This window comes from Leptodactylus fuscus, chromosome 3, assembly GCF_031893055.1.
Source record: "Leptodactylus fuscus isolate aLepFus1 chromosome 3, aLepFus1.hap2, whole genome shotgun sequence".
NCBI classification, from domain to species: domain Eukaryota; kingdom Metazoa; phylum Chordata; class Amphibia; order Anura; family Leptodactylidae; genus Leptodactylus; species Leptodactylus fuscus.
Genome location: NC_134267.1, coordinates 144204608 through 144226326, shown reverse-complemented (window position 1 = coordinate 144226326; position 21719 = coordinate 144204608). Strand labels below are relative to the sequence as shown.

General features: G+C 43.6%; 1 protein-coding gene across 1 annotated transcript in view; it reads right to left on the bottom strand.

The window, feature by feature from the left end:
• Positions 1-21719, bottom strand: part of ARMC9 (armadillo repeat containing 9) — a 162336-nt gene that overhangs the window by 83144 nt on the left and 57473 nt on the right. Inside the window, exons 6-9 of the mRNA XM_075268483.1 lie at positions 21588-21680; positions 20085-20109; positions 9317-9468; positions 1416-1514 (exon numbers count right to left, since the gene is read on the bottom strand). Coding sequence (XP_075124584.1) covers positions 1416-1514; positions 9317-9468; positions 20085-20109; positions 21588-21680 — 369 coding nt within the window. The remainder of the gene's footprint in view (positions 1-1415; positions 1515-9316; positions 9469-20084; positions 20110-21587; positions 21681-21719) is intronic.

Genomic DNA, 21719 nt, shown 5'->3' with positions numbered 1-21719 from the left:
AGTCAATTTAATAAACTCATTTATTGCTTTGTGCTACAGAGTAGGGTCTTTGTTCTATCAGTTATCATGTAGACACAAGAAGCCTTGTGATGCTTATTAGCTAAAGTCTAGGGTAAAATAAGTGTCTTCTAGTCTATATAAAGTCCCCACCCACAGTCTTGTGTCGTAAATCAATTATGAGACAGGATGTTAAGAGGAGATTCCGTATTGAAACATTTTATACTGTGCCTTACCAAAACGTGGAAATGACAAACTAGATTAGAATATCGCTAGAAATAGATAAGGCCTAGAACTATGGCTATATTCACATCACGCATTGTAGTCCACAGTTTGGCACATATGGCGAAAACACTTCCAAAGTATATGTCACATATAATCATTGGGTTGCGTTCTCTTAGTTTTTCCCCTAGCATAAACATAAAATGAAGACTAAAACCATGCAATCATCATCCTCCTAAGCAAAACATTAGTCGGGCAGACTATATTAAAGCTCCCTCCTGGTCGGTTAAAAATATCAAGCAATAAGAGACTGATTTTACAGGCTGTCTCCCCCCAGAAGAGCCTCTCCAACTGTGTTCCTTAGGGCTCCCTACGCATGACCACCTGCCATGTCAGGGTGCTAGAAATGGGGCAAAACTCAGAAGTCCTGAGTCCAGTTTGTATTGCAGCCCAGACTGAGAAGATGAAGTGAATTGTTCTGTGAAGGAAGAGTTCGCATATGGATGTGATCCGTGTGCCACTCATGCAGTTTTGCCATAGACCAGGCATATGCACAAGGTTGTATGCATGTAGCCTTTTGTCCTGTATTCTTGAAATGCAGGGTTGACATAGGGATACTGAATAACCTAGCAATAATGGAAATTAAAAACATTATGCAAATATGGAGGTCAATATTTCTAAACTGCGTAACACCAAGACACAACCCATGAAAGGCACCCGGGTTCACTTCCTCTTTCATACTACCATATTAGCATATAAACTGAACTTTGTTCAGTCACAAATAAGGTATCCGAGATATCATCTATCAGTAAATGTTCACATGCTGGTAAGATTCATGCCCAGGGCTGCAGAGCATTGGCGTAATTGCGCCCACTACACTTTATGGCCAGTCAATAAAAGGTGGATTTTACTTTCATCACTAGGGTTAGTCTATAACGATATGGAAGAAGGATCTGGCATCAGAATGTTAAGTTATTTTTTAACTTTTACAACTGGTCATGTCCTTCTTTGGTACACGTCTTGTAAAAATACCAACTATTTACAAGTTTATAATATAATGGAAACCTGACAAAACCCATAGCAAAATATGCTGGGAACCCAGCACAATACAATAGGTACAATTCAGATATCTAATGTGAGTACCAACAGCATGTTTTATATCTTTGGTGTGGCGGAACACTGGTCTCATTACTTACAGTTCCAGGCCTGGTGAAGTCGATGCTCTGAGCTGCGCTTTGCCTCAACTGGCTGTTGAAAAGTCGGGTACATACACTCTGTAGATATTCAGGAGTTATCTGAAAAAGGAGGGGAATCAAATTTAACATCTAATGTCCCACTATTGTAAGGTGAATAAGGTTGTATGGAACATACAGAAAATGGACTTTAGCATATGTGAACATTTTCAAAAAGCAGTGAAAATGGGGAACCCATAGCCATACACATTGGGTGACCCTTAGCCAAACATGCTGATAAGGTTAAGACATGCTAAAATTCCAACATCCTTTTGTTTTCAGATAAAATATAAAAAACTACCACAGGCATCTGGCAACAAAATACTGCCCACTCCCAATCCGAACAAATGCACACTGAGCCATACCAAGTGTGCATGTGTTTGATAAGTTAAAAGAAATGGCTTTCTTCTCAAGTAAAAGCTTGACCAAGAACAAGCTATCTAAGGTATATGACTGCCACACTAGAATGACAGTTATATACCCTGTAGTTTCCTGGGTGGACAATGACAACCATCGCTGGACAAAACCAGACGTTTAGAACTGACAGAAGCACAACTGAACCAAGGTCGTGAAAAGAGCTCATTAGGTCCATCCCCACAAGAGGGGGCGCCAGGATGGTCCGGAGAGGTCCAATGGCTCAGGGGGAGAGACGCAGGAAGATGATAACCAAACAAGGCAGGTCAATTCAGATGAAGTACTTCTGCAAGTGCCAGTCCAGACCACTTACATGTCGCTCAAGGAGAAAAAGAGTAGATGAGGGAGCCAGCTGCAGGGATGGAAACCCCAGTAATCTCTGAACTCGCAACCCATGGTTCACAAGGTCAATAGTCTAACCATTGAACTATGGTCCGGCAGTAGTAGGTCACTAAGGACTGCATAGAGGAAAAGCCGTGACAAGGAACTGGAAAGCTTCCCATGGTAGCTTAGAGAGTCAGGTGTCTGGAATCAATGGCCAGTTTCTAATAGTTGGCCTAATAAATATACAGTGTTACTGAACAAGAAGAGTAAAGGGGGGCTCTTTCACCATTTTGCTAATTCTTGTTGTTTCTCACATCTGTTGCGTATTGTTTAAAACCAGCCCCAAGTGTCAGACTAGGAGTGTCTGGAGGTTGGAACTTGTACATTCATCTGTACACCATGCTAGCACCTATGTCAACTCAGGCATGGATTAGTATGGTCCATTAAGTCTCTTCTAAAATTAAATTTGGCACAATTCACTGTAAAAGGAACTAAAAAGGGGAACACAGCCAGGCAGACTGAAAAGGCACATAGGGGTGTTGTGTGAGGCACCCAAATAAAAGAAGCTTCACCCCTGAAGAGAGGATTGTCTAGGTGTTACCACCCCATAGAGAGAGAGCTTAACAGGGTCCCAAACAAGGTCCAGTGCTTGTTATGAGGAATGAAAGCTAACACAAAAAGGGACGGAAGACTCAGCCTCAGCAGAAGGAGTCCCATACAGAGTGTATGGAATCCTGCGTAGCAGGAAGGTAGTTCACTTGGACTCAGAGCCCGAGTCAGAGGGTGACCTCAGGGAGGCAGGCTAGCTTTTCTTCTTGCGAGGAAATGCCCAAGAGTGAGGAAAATAAGAACTGTATCCAGCCCCTCCGGGGTACTGCACCTCATCCTAGACTAAGGGTGATCAAAGAAAAAGAGCATTAATCAGAGTTCTAACCTGCAGCAAGGTCCAAAGATTGCCACAGCACACAAAAAGCTATTTTGAGAGGATGGGATACTAGAGAAGCAGCTCTCCAGGATGACATTGGGCTGAATCCCTAGGACCCCATTGCTGTATGCCACTGTGCCTTGGTCTGAGCAACATTATTGCCCTGGGCTATGTAGGCCATGAGAGAACCTTTCACCACCTCCATCAAGTCCAGCTCTTTACATCATTTAATAGGTATTGCTCCATGGATTCCACCACACCTGGAATTTCTTTTGTCCAGCCCCCACCATTCCCAAGCAATCATTTCTGTTAAGGGCCGGTTCACACCTGCACACGGTCTCCGCTTTTTGGGTTTCCATCTTCTGCTTGAGAAACCCTGACAGGAGACAGAAACCCGGCAGTCAGTGTCCACCCGTGAGCGTCTTCTGGTCTCCACAGCGAAACAGTATTTTTTTAACCAGACACAAAGTCCTGCATGTCCGACTTTGTGTCCGGTTAAAAAAAAAAAAATGGTTTCGCTGCAGAGACCAGAAAACTCTCACGGACTGCTCTTTTCCGTCTCCTGTCCAGTTTCTCGGGCAGAAGACGGAAACCTGCAAAGTGAAGACCGGGCGCAGGTGTGAAACCGCCCTAATTGTGGTATATGATATGCTATTTAGTCTCTGTACTGTCAGGATGGTGGTGTCAGGCAGGAAAAGGCAAGGTGTGCGATTGTGAGCTTTGACACTGCCTGCCTCTGACTGGAGCTCTGAATCACGTCCCCCTGCCTGACATCGCTCTTCTGACATTACAGAGAATAAAAAGCACATCAGACCCCAAAACTAACTGCATTTGTTGCTCAGGAATGGTGAAAGCTAGAGAGAAAATCCTAACTAAGATGAAATAAGTGTAGCCTTAGCTATTAACAGATGCAAAGAACTTGAGTTGGTGGAGGTGGAGAAAGGTCCTCTTTAAAGAGGTTGTCTGTGTTTAATTTAACTTGCTTCCTCAGGGGTTTATTCTATCTGGCTCTGAGGGTGTTCTTGAATGGTTCTGTCTCTGGGTCATGTGATTGCAACTAGCTCCATCTTCTCCCTCCCCTCAAGTTTTCACATACCTGTGATATTGGAACTGGCTTTACTATAGTCTACTAAGAGCCAGAGTGACCCAGGTTCCATGTACACCCTTGCCCAGGTTGAACCCATTCCTGGAAAATAAATTAAACCCCAGTACAGACAAAGCCTTTAATTCAGGGGTCCTCAAATTTTTTTAAACAGAGGGTCAGTTCACTGTCCCTCAAACCACTGGAGGGCCGAAATATAGCTTAAATTTTTTTTGGGATTATATGCTCCACAGTAGCCCAACCCCCCACAGTATTATCTGCGCCTCAGTTCCCCCCCACACTGTATTATATGCACCTCAGTACGCCCCCCACCCCACAGTATTATATGCTCCTCAGTATGCCCCCCAGCCTACTGTATTATTTACGCCTAAGTATCACCCCCCACTGTATTATATGCTCCTCAGTACCCCCCCTCCACTGTATTATATGCTCCTCAATACCCCCCCCCACACACACAGACTTTATTATATACTCCTCAGTACCACCTCCCTCACTGTATTATATGCTCCTCAGTACATCACACACACACTCTATCATGCTTACCCATGAAGAGCCGCCACCGCGCGTCCTCCTGCTTCAGACTGCAGGAGCGATGACGTCATTGCGCCTGTGTCGGGGGGCAGAGGTCACTCTCTGTAGTCAGTGTAGGCCCCGTTAGTGAGCGATGTAGGTGACGGCGCACGGGCCACATGCGGCGGGCTGGATAAATGTCCTCGGCGGGCCGCATGTGGCCCGTGGGCCGTACTTTGGAAGTTTTGTAATGATTGACAGAACAATATTGTTCCACTAACCATCTTTTCTACTTGTGACCTTAGCAAATATTATTCCATGTATAAAAAGTATTAATGTTCTAAGTGCAAACCTAACCACAATGTTGTGTTTCTAACATATTGCATTACATGTTACACAGACAATACAACAGCCTTACATGAATGATCACCTATAGTGTGGGGGGCAGATTACTTTTACAAGCTTGCCATCTGGTGGACGAATATTTCACCTTTTTCTGTGTATTGCAAACATTGCCCCCTGCAGGACGAATAATGTAGGAACATTAAAAATCTAAAACAAAGTAACAAACATAAGGTGGTTGTTTACAGCTTATATTTAGGATTCATGTCCAAAATAGTAAAATAATATAAATTTCAAATATAATTTGCTGGTTGCTAAATGTTGGTGACTCTGCTCAATCCCCCACTATTATGGAAATTTCTCTACAGTACACAAGAGCCAGAAAAAAACAAAAACTGATTAAAAAAGGCTACACCCAAAAACATATGACAATCTTTATAATATAAAGTTCCAAAATGCATATTCATAATTAAAAATAAAACTTGGAGTAAAGTTCAGATTAAACAGTGGGCCTTGCCATTCATAATCTGCTGTGTAAATGCTCCTGCTCTCAGAATTTTTTATTTCCCATTGATTTCAATGAGAGCTTAAAGGGGTTGTCCCATCACAAGGATCCTATCTATACTGCTTGTTAATGTGAATGTAAGACTTTTCCTAAATACATTGCTTCAGCAAAACTGCTTTGTTTGTGCACTATATCACTTTATTAATTTTTTTGGGACACATCCCTTGACTTATCTGGTCATAACTGTGTCGTAAATAGGAAAAAGGGGGGAATGGAAGAGTTATACTCAGCCCTCCTGCAGTAGCCTTCCAATGCCTTCCTTCAGTCCGATATCTACCATATGTCTGCGAGCCTGCCCGGATGAGTAACTCCCTCGGTACGGAGTTGAGTCACAAAGGTAAGTATAGAAGATTCATCCAGCACCGAAACCAGGATATGAAAAACAGTTTCTTCTTTATTTCATGTTCGCATTTTAAAATATGACAAAAATAAAGCACGCAGTCTACAAGGAAAGAAAGCTTGCGTCAGACTGACGCGTTTCGGATATTGTATCCTTTCTCAAAGTCTCTGAGAAAGGATACAATATCCGAAACGCGTCAGTCTGACGCAAGCTTTCTTTCCTTGTAGACTGCGTGCTTTATTTTTGTCATATTTTAAAATGCGAACATGAAATAAAGAAGAAACTGTTTTTCATATCCTGGTTTCGGTGCTGGATGATTCTTCTATACTTATCTGGTCATAATTCAAGTGATGTATCTGCCTGCTCTGAGGGGGGAGGGAGGAGGGGCTAAGTGCACGGGAGCGAGCCTGGAGGGGGGTAGTTTACACTTTGGGGGGAGGGAAGGGGCCACCAATACAGTCCCGGCATCCACTGTAATAGAGAGGCGGATGCCGGGGCGTGTAGACGCCGGCACAGGTGAAGCCAGAAGCGGCAGGAGCGATGCCTCTATTCCGGAGGGGGGGGGGGGGGCGAGGAGCGGAATAGCAGCATTGGTCCTGCCGCTGCTGGCTTCACCTGTGTCGGCATCTACACTCCCCGGCATCCGCCTCTCTATTACAACGGATGCCGGGTCTGTATTACACTGTGAAGGCTGTACGTCCGATGCCTAGTGCATCGGCAACACACGCAGGGCCAGCGGCATAGAAGCGACGACTTCTCGCCGCTGGCTTTGCATATGTAACCCCGCCCACCAATGACGGAACAAAGCCAGAAGAATTTGCTGCAGCGAAGACTAGCGAGTATGCGACGTGGGACAACCCCTTTAAGGCAAAATCTGCCTGGAGCGTAAACAGGACACGTCTCTACTCACTAGCTGTTTTTCACTAGCTGATTTTTTTTTAGCTAGAAGAAGTTTCCGGCAGATTCCGCCACAAAACTTCTGCCATGTGAATTTACCTTCAAAAGTACATAGCTTATATTAACAAGAACATGAGGGCTGCAGTCAAAATAAGCTGCTATGTCCCATCTAGAAATCCCTACACTATAGCCTATGGGATGGATGCCACAACCAATAAAAAACAAATCCAACAAATACTAAAAGTACACCCGTATAAATGTATACAACTACATACAGATGTAAAATTACAAAAACACCTCCCAATAGATCACCATGTATCCTACTAATATTATAAAGGTGAAAGTATGTGTGTTTGAATGTTTGTATGTTTGTTCCTCAATCACACCTACACGGGCGAACGGCTTTGTCTGAAAATGCGCACATACATACCTTGGGTCCCGGATTGAACGATAGGCTACATGGAATTCCCATACACCACCGCAATTCACTCCCGTGCCCGATGCTTCTCACGGTTCAATTCGATGCAGGACCTGGCACACTGTAGGACCTGAGATGATGTCATCCCAGCCCTTTCAGCAGCTCACCTGATTGGGTGCCGCTTCTCTATGTGGGCGGAGTTATCGTCTGGCCGTCGTCCATACCAATATGGCGTCTCTGAGAGGTCCGGAGCATCCTGCACAAGGGCCTCTACTCTGGGGCAGTGACAAATCCATACGCTGCCCCACCTGTCTGGCCTCACCACGGGACAGCAGTACTCTGCCGCACAGGAGGTCGCCTACACCGTGCTCTGGAACGCCGGTTCGGCCAGCTGTCCCGCAGCATCTGCCGTCTCTGGACACTACAAGTTGGAACATCGGTGCACGAGAAGTTGTCCCCTTTCCCCCTACAGGTTGGTAGGGGGAAAGGGGACACACGGTCGGCAGGGTCTGGTGGGGGGAAAATGGGGCATGGGGTAGGTAAGACGGGGGAAGGGGGCATGAGGTAGGGGGAAAAATGGGGCACGGAGTAGGTAACACGGGAGAAGGGGGCACGTTCCTGGGGGGCAAAGGGGCATGGGGTAGGAGGAGGGAGTTACCACATCGGAAAGCGGGTAGGGAGAAAGGGGGGTGGCGGGCGCCAGGAGGGAGAGGAGGGAAACAGTTCCAGTGGGCCGCAGGGTGGGCCCCGAGGGTTCATGGACCCACAGGTGTAGGAAGGGCCCGCTGCGGACACAAGGCAAAGGAACAATTCTGCGCACCGCTCCAGGTGGGTCCCGCAGGGGGTCGGGGTTCCGCGGACGAAGTCACGGGTAAAAGCTAGTGTAAAATAAATACCAACACAACCATAAGTGCTAAACAAACAAACAAACACAATGTCCACAATAGCTATGTGTAGGGAATTAGAAGAATGCTTCACATGTATTTCCACAGACTGTAACGGAGAACACATCAGTGAGTGGCAGTGAAATAAGCAGATGGAGGACATGGGAATGGTACCAAAATCATATGGTGAGTACAGTATATTAAAAGCTGTTTTACTTTATAATTCTGTGCCAATAAAAAAAAATGGATTTTTGTACTCGCCATAAAATCCTTTTCTCGTTGAATTCATTGGGGGACAAAGCACCAAGGGTATAGACCTGGCCACTAGGAGGCAGACACTAGGAATAGCAAAAAGCTGTCGGTTCCGCCTCTGGGCTATACCATCTCCACAGACACTGTGCTCATTAGTTTGTAGCACAGCAGGAGAGAGACACAAATATTTAAAAAAAAAAAAAAAAAAAAAAACACAGAACCAACAACCACCATCAACATGGCCTAAACATGAAAACGAACCAAAAAATCCCGCATCAGGAACAAGAAAACAACGAGAAAAAGATTTTAGTCCATTTTTCTCGCTTATTTCATTGGAGGACACAGCACCATGGGATGTCCTAAAGCAGTCCAAGAGGGTGGGAATTACACGGCTATGCAAGCACTTTATCGCACAGTCGCTCGTGGAACCTTACGACCCACACTGGCAGCGGCAGAGACCACAGAATGGATCTGGTAGATCTGGAGAAAGTGTGGACAGAGGCCTGGGGGACACTGGAGATGACTCTCAGCCTGCGCTGTGAACAAGCAGAACCCCGGCTCCCTCCATCCCTAAGAGCAGGGAGCGCGTCATCCCCCGGAGCTGCTGCTGCTGCCGGGCCTGCAAGTGTCCGGAGTGCTTGTTCACAGCGCAGGCTGAGAGTCGACTCTCAACCTGCACTGTGAACAAGCAGACACCGGGGATCCCTGGCTGCATCCCGCGATCGACCCATACGTCCTTTGCGATCGACAGGTAGATCGCGATCGACGTATTGGGCACCCCTGGATTAGACACTGCTGATAACAGTGCCTGCAGCATACATTACAGCATACATTATATCATTTAGTGAAAGATTTACTGAAAACATGTTGTTTTTTTTGGTTTTTTTATTACCAGCTTTCCATTGATGGTTGCTTCAAGTGAGTCAACAAGTTCAGCCGTGACACCTATCAAGTTGTGATAATCAGATTGCATCTTATTGAAGCGTTTCATGTACGTGATGGCTCTGTGTTCAGCTTCTGCCAACTGCTGCTGCAACTGTACATCTGTAGAACATAAAAGGATAGCTTTGATCGGTCACTGTTTTCTAAAATGGAACATAAGAACCTAATTCAGACATTTAGGATTTTAACCAGATTTAGGCATATACTCCACATACAGCGCAAACGAAAAAATAAATCATGCAATTAGAATGAGCATTTCAGGTGGCGTTCCGACAGCAGTGTCCATAGCTACTGTCCGTTCAAGATTTTAGCAACGGACACTAGCTGTGTCCATTACAATTTCCATTCATTTCAATGGAATTTTATCTGTTGTCCTTTAGTGTCCGTTTGTGTCCTTAAGTGTCCGTTTACAACCATGTCCGTTTTTTCAAGCGGACAAAAAAAAAATCCTACATGCAGGACTTTTCTGTCCATTTGAAAAAACGGACAGCGAGTGTCTTTTTTTTTTTTTAAACATTGAGGTCTATGGGCAAAGGACATATAACGGACTGATAGTCATCAGTTACTGTCCGTTATCATAGCTGTCCGTTTTTGTTATTTTTAAACGGACACCTTCCGTGCGGACACCAACGGTAGTGTGAACCCTACCTTATTCTTCTTATGCACTCTGCATGGAAATGCTACAGATTAGCCAGACTGAATGACTATATGACATCTGTCTGCACAGCCACAACAGAAATTAGTCAGAACCCCTTCTAAAATAAACAGCGGAATTTACCATAGGCGATGATCTCAAGTTAAAATATAATCTAGGTATAATAATTTATATTGTGTGTTATATCAATGCAATACAAAGACATGTATTAACATCTACCAAGCTTACATTCCCTACAGCTTTAACACATGAGAACATAAAGGGACTCATTTACAACTATCAATAAAACACTGATAGAAAAGGAGGTAGTGCCGAATATCAACTCCTTCCAGACTTCTGCCGTACATGTACAGCAAAAGTCGGATACATTCAACCTACTAGCAGTGTACCGGATCACAGGCTGTTTTCACATGGTCAGGGTTCGGTTGTGTTTTTCATCAATGATTGTGAACCAAAACCAGTTGTGGAAAATATTAAAATTTGCAAACCATATCTATGTGTGGTCTACACTCAAGGTTATGGCGCGAAATCGCTGATGCAAAAGACTTTCTGATAGTATTCTTACGCTAGGTTCACACTCCATATGCAATCCATTCTAAATTTCAGTATAAAGGCAAAGGTATGGACAGAGACCCAGGTGGCAAAAGCCAGATGTTGAACATCCCAGGAGACTCCAACAGCACTAGTGGAATGAGCAGTCACATGGAGAGGCAGCAGCCAGTCCTTGAGACAATAGGCCTCCCTGATAGCAGACCGTATCCACCTGGAGATAGAAGTCTTGGAAGCAGTCAGGCCTTTATGAGGGCCATCAAGGAGAACAAACAAGGCGTCCAGACAGAAAGAGTCAGTGGGAGACAAATAGACTGGATCTCTCGGGCCACATCCTAGCAGTGAAGAGAATGCTGGCATCCAGGCAGTGAAGAGAATCCAGAGAGGCAACCTTCCAAGACAAAAGCTCATAAGGTGGCATCTGAAGTACTTCAAGGATAAGATTAAGGCCCCAAGAATCCATGGGAAAATGATAGGAAGAAGCACAGTGTGCCACTCCCTTCAGAAAAGTCTTTACCTGAAGTTGGAAGGCCAGGATCTTCTGGAAAAAGTATGGAAAGACAAGAAACCTGTTCTTTAAGAGAAGAAAGACCAAGACTTTGGTCCAGACTGGAATGGAGAAAAGACAGGATCCTGGGAAAAGAAAAGTAGAGCAAATGAAAGCCATTACTCTGACACCACTGAACGTAGGCCTTCCATGCCCATGATAGATCCTAGCTGACTGGAGTTTCCAGGCCTTGAGCATGGTCTGGAGAATAGGCACCTCAGAACCTCAGCTTCAAAAGTCACACCATTAAACGCAGCTGAAATAACGTGGGGTGGAACCTTGAGACAGAAGGACAATTTGCAGACGCCAAGGATCATCCACCGGTAGGAACATGCGTACCAAGCCCGATGGGGCCAATCCAGAGCCACCAGGATGGCAGGAATTCCCTCAGTCTTGAGTTTTTTGAGAACTTGAAAGAGAAAAGGAACGTCAGCTGTAATGGCTCGAAGGTCCTGGGACGTTGCCATGTGGTGGGGGAGTTTGTGGTTCAGATGGGAGGTGAACAGCTTGATGTTGGGTGTGCCCCTCCGGGACACAACTTGTGAAGGGTCTTCAATAGAAGTGACCACTTGTTCATGTCCAACTTTTCTAGGCTTAGGAAGTCTGCCACCCAATTGTCCACGTCTGGAATATGGACTGCTAACAGAGTTGGAACATGACGCTCCAACCAAACAAGAGACTAGGATGCTTCTTGTAAGTCTACACAGCTCCTGGTGCCCCTGGTGGTTCAAGTAGGCAATCGCGGTGGAGTTGTCGGTCTGAACTTTGACTGGACGCTCTTGGAGGGAAAAAGGTACAATGAGATGGGGCATAAGAAGATGGCCCGAAGTTCTGATAAGTTGATCTGGAGGGAGGTATCGGCTTGGACCACAGGCTATGGACGGTCAAGGCACTGAAAACCACTCCCCACAGTCAGATAGACTGGCATCGGTGGAGATCACCTGCCAACAGTTGGGAAGAAAGGATATCCCCAATGAGATTCCCAGGGAGGAGAGCCACCAAAGAAGCTCACAGCAGACCTGGGAAGGGAGGAGAATCATGTGGTCAAGGCTGGACAGAGACTTCTCCCAGCAGCCAATTGCAGAGGACACGAGTAAAACCGAACAAAACGGACGGCCTCGAAGATCGAGACCATCATGCCCAGGACCTGCATGCAGAGCCAAAGAAAGCACAGAGAGTTCCTCTGAAGGTGGGACACGCCAGGTCGGAGAGGTGACTCAGGGAGGAGAATCTTGTCCTAGTGTGTGTTGAGGATCATGCGTGGGAATTCCATGTGACGAGAATGAACAAGGCAGGACTTTTCCTCATTGATGAGATAGCTGAAGTGGCGAAAGGGGTCAAAGGTGATCAGCAGGCTGGTCAGATTGTCCATCTTGGAGGGGGCTTTCACCAAGAGGTTGTCCAAGTATGGAATTACGTCAACTCCTCTGGGACGAAAGATGGCCATGAGGGCACCATCACCTTGGTAAATACTCGGATGGCAGAAGCCAGTCTGAAGCGGCAAGTGAAAAACTGAAAATGACGCGAACCCACCACAAAACGAAGAAACCACTGATGGCACAGAGTAATGGGAATGTGGAGGAAAGCATTGTGGATGTCAATAAACGACAGGAATACAATCACCAACCGCAGAAACTCATGCTGAGCCTGCGGACATGGACAAGCATGTTGAGCATTTTCAGGTACAGGATGGGGCAAAGAGCGCAGTCCTTCTTGGGAACAGTGAACAGGTTGGAGACGCTCTGAAGCCAGGGTATAATGATGCCCTGTCGCTGAATTGTGAGGAGGGCTGTGGAAGAAAGCAAAGTGAAAGGGAGGAGAAGTCGATGAAGTAGTGGAATGCAGGGAACAGTCCAGGTGAAGCCAAGATATGGTTAAACACCCCATGGTTGGGGAAGACCAGAGCTGGGCAGCCACTGTGGCGGAAGGAGCTGTCCTCTTGAGAAGCAGGATCCGGATCCTCTCAGATATGTAAAGTATCTCTGACCAGACAGATGAGCTACTGCGTAGCAGTGGATATAGATTTGCCTAGCTTATGTGCCAAGCCTGAATCAGAGCCATCCCCAGGAGTGGCAGACCATGCAGAAGAGACAAGGTTGCCTGTCAGAGTAGAGTCATGATCTGTGGCCCTATCTGAGGAATGTCCAGTGGAAGTGTAAGAGGTCATTGACCTGTAGGATGATTTCCTGGTCCTTTTGGCAAGGACGGCTCCCAGAGCTAGAACGAGATCGATGAGAGAGCCCAGAGAAGGGGCTAGAAGTCACTGGCGATTTGGGAAGGCAGCTGGACCCGAGTTTCCACCTCAGACTGGTTACTGGTCTAGTAAAGTCACCTATGACCTAAGTAAGGGAAGCCGCCCAATCTGGGGGAGAGTCTGTCGGACAAGGACTAGGAGAATCCAGAGCCTGCTTAGGCAGAAGGCAGAGAGAGCAGATGGGCTCAGGCTGACCACATTGCAACTTTTTATTACAGTGGGCATACATATGAAAGTGGGATTTAGAAGATGGGTTATCGGCAATCTGGCTGCTGATGCTGTGAGTTGGGACCGAGTGACTGGCAAGACGCTCTTTGCAGAGTGCTGAGCCTGCGGAGGGGTACAACTAGTGTGGTGTACATGCTGAAAACCCCCCCTGCAACTGAAAAATAGAGAGAAAATAAAAGTGATGCAAGACAGAAAGACCAGAGTCAGATTGTGTCTGCCTCCTAAGGACACTAGGCTAAAACTAGTTAGCATATTATATGCAGAGAGGGTACAGCCGAAAATGCAGAGCAGACATCTTTTTCCATTCCTAATGTCAGCCTCCTAGTAGTCACGTCTATACCCATGGTACTGTGTCCCCCAATGAAACAAGCAAGAATTATATTCATACACTCCACAAAACAGAATCACTAAAAAGTACACCCTATCCCGCAGGAACAGGATCCCTTATACCGTTCCAAAGACAGAGATTAAAAAAAAAAAAAAAAAAAAAAAAACATTATGGGTGTTAGAATTTGGCAACTAAAAAATTAGTTTGCTAGTGAACTATTTCTCTGCAGTCCAGGCTGAATATTGCCTAGACTGAAAGTCAAGCCTATCCACTTCTTATCTGATCACAGGACTAGGTACCGAGATTCCAGCTTAAAAAAAAATTATCTACAAAATGGAGAGGAATTAAAACACAAGTGTATATGGGCAGGAATATGCAGGACAACTATACACAACTGAAAGGGGCAACACGGTGGCTCAGTGGTTAGCACTGCAGCCTTGCAGTGCTGGAGTCCTGGGTTCAAATCTTGCCAAGGGCAACACCTGTAAGGAGTTTGTATGTTCTCCCTGTGTTTGCATGAATTTCTTCCCATACTCCAAAGACATACAAATAGGGAAAAAAATGTAGATTGCAAGCCCTTTATGGGGCTCACAATCTACAAAAAAAAACCAAAACCCAAAAACTATACACAACTGAAATAATGCGGAACTGTTGTGGGCGGGGTTTTTAAATAGCTTGTTAATAGGCTGCACAATTCTGGCAGTAATATCATGGCTTCACCTGCAAAACCATTGCGACAATCACATTAAAAGTTGTGTAATTTGGCAGGTAAAATTGTGCTATTCCTGTCAAAAGTGTGTGCCCAGGTAAGAAGCTATTTTGAAAACCCTGTCCATCATGGATGGCCACAATGTGCTCTTACCCTTATCAATAGAATTATTAGATTTTTTTCATATAATATTTGTATTGCCCAGTGTGAGAGACAGGCAACCACAAGGGGGCACTAACACTTCATTCATGTCTCTATAGTCAATGCACTCAATTTTACAATCATAATACTAATACTATAAAATCTACAAATACACACTGACACACGTCCTTAAAATTTTCAGAATTAAAGAGTCCTGTAACAAATATATGTGTGTTTTTGTAAATACTTGCATTTTACATGAAATACCAATTCTAAAGCATCTTTCCCCCCAACAATAACTCTGTGTTGTGGCATTCCCATTATTTCTCTTGGAAATTTGACAACTATTTGCTACGAGTTTGGGGTCTTTCGTTACACAGATTGACATCAGTGTATGGCTCCCCTCTTCTCCCTGAAACATCCGAGCAGCTAGCTACTTAGTGAGCATTGCGGAAATATAGAATAGATGAGCTGTCAGTGATGATAGTGCACAAGGCTAGCTTCATACAGGAGTGTTTGATCCCTGAAATATGGCCATATTTCCCAGACCAAAAACTGAGCAGGCATACAGACTCCAAGCATTATATGTATCTATCATGCTAGGAGTCCCTTCCTGCAGGAATACTGTCTCATAATGAAAATATGATTACAGTACAGGACAGGAGTCCAGTGGAGAGGCAGAGGCTTCTAGCTTCATAGATGATTATAATGCTTGGAGTCCAGGTCTCTTCTCAGTATTCAGTTCTATAATGCTTGGGGTCCGTGTCCCTTCTTAGTATTCAGTTCTATAATGCTTGGGGTCTGGGTCCCTTCTCAGTATTCAGTTCTATAATGCTTGGGGTCCGGGTCCCTTCTCAGTATTCAGTTCTGTAATGCTTGGGGTCCGTGTCCCTTCTCAGTATTCAGTTCTATAATGCTTGGGGTCTGCATCCCTTCTCAGTATTCAGTTCTATAATGCTTGGGGTCCGGGTCCCTTCTCAGTATTCAGTTCTATAATGCTTGGGGTCTGGGTCCCTTCTCAGTATTCAGTTCTATAATGCTTGGGGTCCGCGTCCCTTCTCAGTATTCAGTTCTATGAGTCTTGGAGTCTAGGTAATTCAGTTGACATATGGTATTTCCGAAACAGAAAAAGTCTATGTGAAACAGGTCTAAAAACTGTGAGAACCACTAGCTGTGCCATTAGGTATACACATAGGTATGTAGCGGACAGGGAGAGAAGAGGCAGGCTAAGAAGAATGCCTCAGGATATAGCATTTAGCCTTACTCAGTATGTATAGTACAAAGTGAATACAGATTTTTCTTTTGAGGGAGGCTGATGAGTTGTTATCATCATCATCAGCCGCCTCCTTGCTCTCACCTCCCCCTGTGTACACATATCACACAGTGCTCAGTGAACTTCCGATGCTCCGTGCTGGCTAATTAGCATATCAATAAAAGCGGGCGAATTCAAAAACGGCTGAGAGGATTAATAAATGAGAGGTATGTCTGGACTGGAATAGCCTTTCTGAAGGCTATGCAAATATAGGCTTAGTTAAAAACAAGTTTTCCCAATGATAGAATCCCTTTAAGGGCTCGTTCACATGGGTCAAGAGGGCCTTGCACCAAAGAAAGGGCCTTGCACCAAACGCGCACCTCAGTTCCACCCTTCTATGTCAGAAAACTGGTGTAGAAAGAATGATGCATTCCCCCACTGTACTGTTGGTAGTTTAAATTTGGCACAGTGAGGGGAATTCATCAATCCCTGTATGCCATTTTTCTAGCATAAAGGGATGTTATTGTGGCGCACATTTGGCGCAAACATGCGCCACAAGCCCCCTACAGTGCCTTGCTCACCAAATTGTGAGAATGTGAGCAGTGCCCAACAGATTCATTATAACTTACACCAGTTTTCTAGCGCTAGGGCTTCTGACTGATTTATCTAGAGGCCTCTGGTCCCTTTGCCAGCCAGGGACTTTATTAAACTGATATGCAATACATGGGTCTTAATAAATCTGACCCCAAAGGGCATAGCTAGCCTAAAATGGAAAAAGTATGGCAATTACTGTATGGATACTGTATGGCTGTTTGTGGGTTAAACAGTACCTATACGCAGGGGTATAAAGTAGGAAAACTGGGCCCAATAGCAAGCTTTTGACTGCCCATCCAGTATAATGCCCCATTCAGTGGCCCCCACGTGGTATAACATTCCCTTTACTGGCCCACACACAGTATATTGTCCCATTATTGGCCCCCATACAATATATTGCCCCCTTTATTGGCCCCCATAGAGCATACTGTCCCTGTGATAGTAAAAACTGATGTTAAACAATGATAAGAACTGATGGTTTTGGAGCAGAAATTTGTGGAAAAACCCAAAGACAACTGATGTATTTTCCATCAGTGTTGGCATCAATTTTTAGAAATTAAAGGACAAAAGAACTTATACTGATATAACTGACATGTGTGAACATACCATAAGAATGAGACTACTGAACCATATAATACAAACATGTTCATTCTGATTTCTGTGCACACAATGTTATAACCTCATAAAGTGTAAACTTTTAACTGAAAACTCTAAAACCTAAAACAATGTCTGAATTCATTTATTTGTACCTATAAGGCCCTGAAAAAGAACATGGGTGATAAAATTCCCAAAGAGGGGCATTTAAGGGTACAGATAATCTAATATACTGTTTGGACACACTTGGGTACAATCCTAGTTTTTTTTCAGTTTTGAAATAAAAACACCTCTCAGCACCAGAGGCTCAAGTTACATGTTTCATAGAGTGGATTAACAAAACTCAATTCACCCGAACGTATTCTGAGTCAATGAAAATAAACGGAAAGTCATCAAGTTAGTAAATGCTGGAGTACAGGAGAGAGTACTACATCTGGAATGCGATTTAACAGTATCGCCTGTGGGACCAGTATATATCTGGGTAATCTAAAGGAACCACGGAAAGGCTTTTCTACTCATAGCATGGGCTTTAGGGTATATTCTGACATTCTTCAGGGGTGCAGCACTATACTCAGTGTCAGTGCCTCAGGCCCAACAGTCAAATACATTCTGGGGGCCCACCGTATGGCTGCATGCAAATATTACCTGTCTGATTCATGAATTCCTAAAACAGCCTGGATATACAAGTTTTTCAGTAGTAGCTTGCTGCCCAGCCTTGAAGTCTTGGGGTCCATCACTAGAATGTTGGCCGACTCTAGTTTTGGACTAGAGTGCTTTTAAATCTGTAAACGGAGTATAAATGCTCAAAAAGAAGATGATTCTCAGATTCTCAATGGGGCCCCTGAAGTTTCATCAGTAAGGCACGACCCAACAAGGCAGAATACTGGTCAGTAATTCTCTGCGACTACATGTTATATGGATGAATAGGATTGCTGCAATGCTTTGTGCTGCCTAACTGTATATAATGCACTATTCATGCACAGGGTTGTTATACCCAAAAAGAAGATCCGCCTGATCCACTGTGGGTCAGTCTGAGCATGACGACTACTAAACTACATGTTGTATAAATATAGTCCCACTGTAATATGTGCAACATTTATAAACAGAGGCAGTGTAACTGTCTCAAGTAAAGCGCTGTATATGTGAAATAAGGTTTTTAAAACCCTATTCACACACATTATACTCTGTTGCTGATTTTTGGTGAGAAATATGCAACAGCAATGAAACATCTGTGATGTCTGAACACAATCTTATAATTCTTGTCTATCTGTAGTAACTGCATGAAAATACAAAGAGTGAACGAGGCCTAAATGTAGTAATGATCAGTTATAATAGTCCTAGCCTGACGTTCTACTACTGATATCTTTCTGTGTGACTGATGCTGGAGAGTAAACTTGACCCGGCTTCTCTGTGACATTCATATGCCCCTGTTGCATTGGATAGTTTTATGCTCCTGCCACTGTGTGCCCATTTGCCTCCTGAGGAATAAACCTATTAGTGGCAAATTTGAACCTTAGGGTTCATTGCTGTGTCTGTAGCTATAGTTTATTCGACAGGAAGATCCCTGTTTTTGGCATGTAATATGCGGATGGAACATGGCCTAAAAATAAGGCTGCGTGAATGTATCTTAAGGTGAATGTGGAGCAGGGGTCAAAATATTCCATGTAATCACTGCGGCATATTTCTCTCCCAACACTGTCTGATAATCATCATTTTAATGTTCCAAAAACATTGTTTTTCTTAAGCCATGGCTCACTTCCCAATAATCCCTTCTTCACAGACATAAAAGTTTAACTCATTGTCTGTCTCAGAGCTAGTAGCAAAATCTAAGAATTATAGTGTAAAAAGGACCCTAATATATTTTATACTACCAAGTCAAAACAAAAGCTATCTTATAAACAGATAAATTTTGTTCACGAGAACAAAACTGCTTCTTGTGATCTGATTCTTATAGGCTAAGTCTAAATTCACACCTGCGCTTGGAGATTCCTTTCCCCATTCCACTTTAAAAATGCGGAAAGTCCTGCAAGCAGTCTATGGGGTCTATGGGTTTTCAAAGGTAACCACTTATTTAAGTGGATTAGGTTTCCATTTGGGTGTCTCCAAGCAGACCCCCCAAAAGGAAATCCGAATGCAGGTGTGAACCTAGTGTAAGCAACCTGACTGAACCACTGAGCATGTATGACCATCAATACTAGACACCCCACATGGAACATTCTAAAAAGGAATTAAAAATGATTCCAATTGAAAACAAAATGCAAGAAAACAAAATATTGTGTAGTTTTGTTAATAGTCGCTAAGATTCAGTCTATTGTATTCTGCCTCAACTGCTACAACCTCAATTTACCACTGGGAATAGGTGATAAATTGTGTTTGTGTGACAACCACTAAGAAATTAAACAATATTTGGTGTGAAAATCCTACTTCCTACTATGGATGAAACTACTTAACTACTACTTTGGCACAAAGATAGATTGTAACCTCGATTAACACATAGGCTACTTTTTATCCCGGTAAATGACATGGCTTCACAATTGTTATGAATTTATGTTCACATACTATATTAAACTGCTCTTGCCAGCAGCTTATCGCAGGTTCTATAAAGCCCAGTCTGTTACAAGGAAGGAGTGCCTGTGACGAACAATCACAGGCACGGTGCGAGGAACGAGTTCAGTGGCAGGCCAATTAGAGAGCTGCCGAAAAACATCGAAGCCAACACGCAGATGAAGTCGAGGGCAGAGGCTAGTACATACTATATACTAGCAGATACTTTCTTTTTCCTTTTTTCAAAACACAAAGACAGGGTACAGGACCTGAAACATCAGTTCCATAGAGTAAGAATAACTGATAATACATATTGTTCTCACCTTTGCTGGATTGCCCACTCTCTTTCTGGATTAGTATAAACATGTTAGGGTAAAGTACAACACACTGTCAAGTTCTCTTATCGAAATTCATCTATTCATCACACGACTTGGATTAAATATATATGTTGGACGAAAACAGGGTTTTTAATCTCAGTGAACATCTTACAAGAGCAGCCAACATGTTTATATCCATTCCTTATATTACTAGGTACAGCACTGCTTAAAAAAGTTCTTTATTCACCCCTGCACAGCTGTGCAATGTTTTCATACATCTGTGTAACCAATCTGGCATTAAATGAATCACCGCAAGAGCTATATATCAAAATAGTCATATCCTAGTAACTTAGAAAAGAATACAAAAAATAATATATATAAACTAATAGAAGAGAGGCTGTACTGTGCAATGCCAATGCCAACTACAGCGAAGGTCTGCAAAGATTTTGAAAGTGGCTTTGTGCTCTTAAGACAGTCTTTGGCATCTACTAGATGCCTACAAATGTTACCATGCAGAAAATAATTAGAAAACACAAAAAAACATTACTAGATTGATTCATATGTAGAACTGCCTTGAAACGGCTGAATCCATTCTTTTTGTATTTGTTGGATATACCCCATTATGTTGAATCACCAAGCCCAGTGGACATCCTCTTAAGATATACTATAGACATATACAAGCAAATTATAAATAAGATTTTTTTCATCTCATAGTCACAGCATATTTGTGATTGTCACAATCATCTGTATTTGCAACAGAATAAAACAGTTTGCTTGGATTCATGTAGCTTGTCTAATTCTCAAGGCCTTGCTACTGACAAATGTATAAGAAATCAAGAGCAAATGTACAAGAAATCATGGCTACAATAACACCAGAATAAGATAGAGCAGCACAACCTGTCTTCTCATCTGCTCCACCATCTTCTGATGTTACTGCAGCCATGGTTAGTGCCTCCCATATCCTGCCAGATTGATATAAAGCCTGAACAGAAATCCCCTCCAGTAGCCGAAAACCCTTGTAGTATGGGTTTTGCAAAGAGTATATAAATGTCAGTCTTTTTTTTTTACATTCACACCAATAAAGGCAAAATGAGATCCTGCATCCTACTAAGAGAATGCAGGTATCCTGACATTTATTTTTAGTTTTTACTTTTAGGCAAATTCCCAGAGAACCCCTTTACAGTCACACCTCTATGGCCTGCACTTGTTTGGAAAATGCGGTCCCTTGGCCCACTTCTCTCTCTATCATCCATTGTAAGTGGGGAAAAGCAGGATTCACAGGCTTTCAAAAGCTAAAGCTCTATCATATGCTGTTCTTAGATAAAATGGAAGACATAAAAAATCCACTTTAACTGTGGAATACCAGTCAAAAGGTAAAGCTAAAAGAAAACACATGTGAAAGGAATAATTCAAATTAAAACTAAAATAAATATCAGAATTCAACCCCTGCCATTCTCTCTTATGATGTAACACTTCTTTCCTCCAGCTTCCAAAATCTGCAAAGGATACATATAGTGTGACGAGACGAGGAGTACTTCCAGCCTTCAGTGTCAAGGATAGGAACTTCTCCAATCTAGATTTTAACTCAGGAGCCCAAGAATCCTGGGAAGAAACCAAAATATATACATTATAAACTTATCC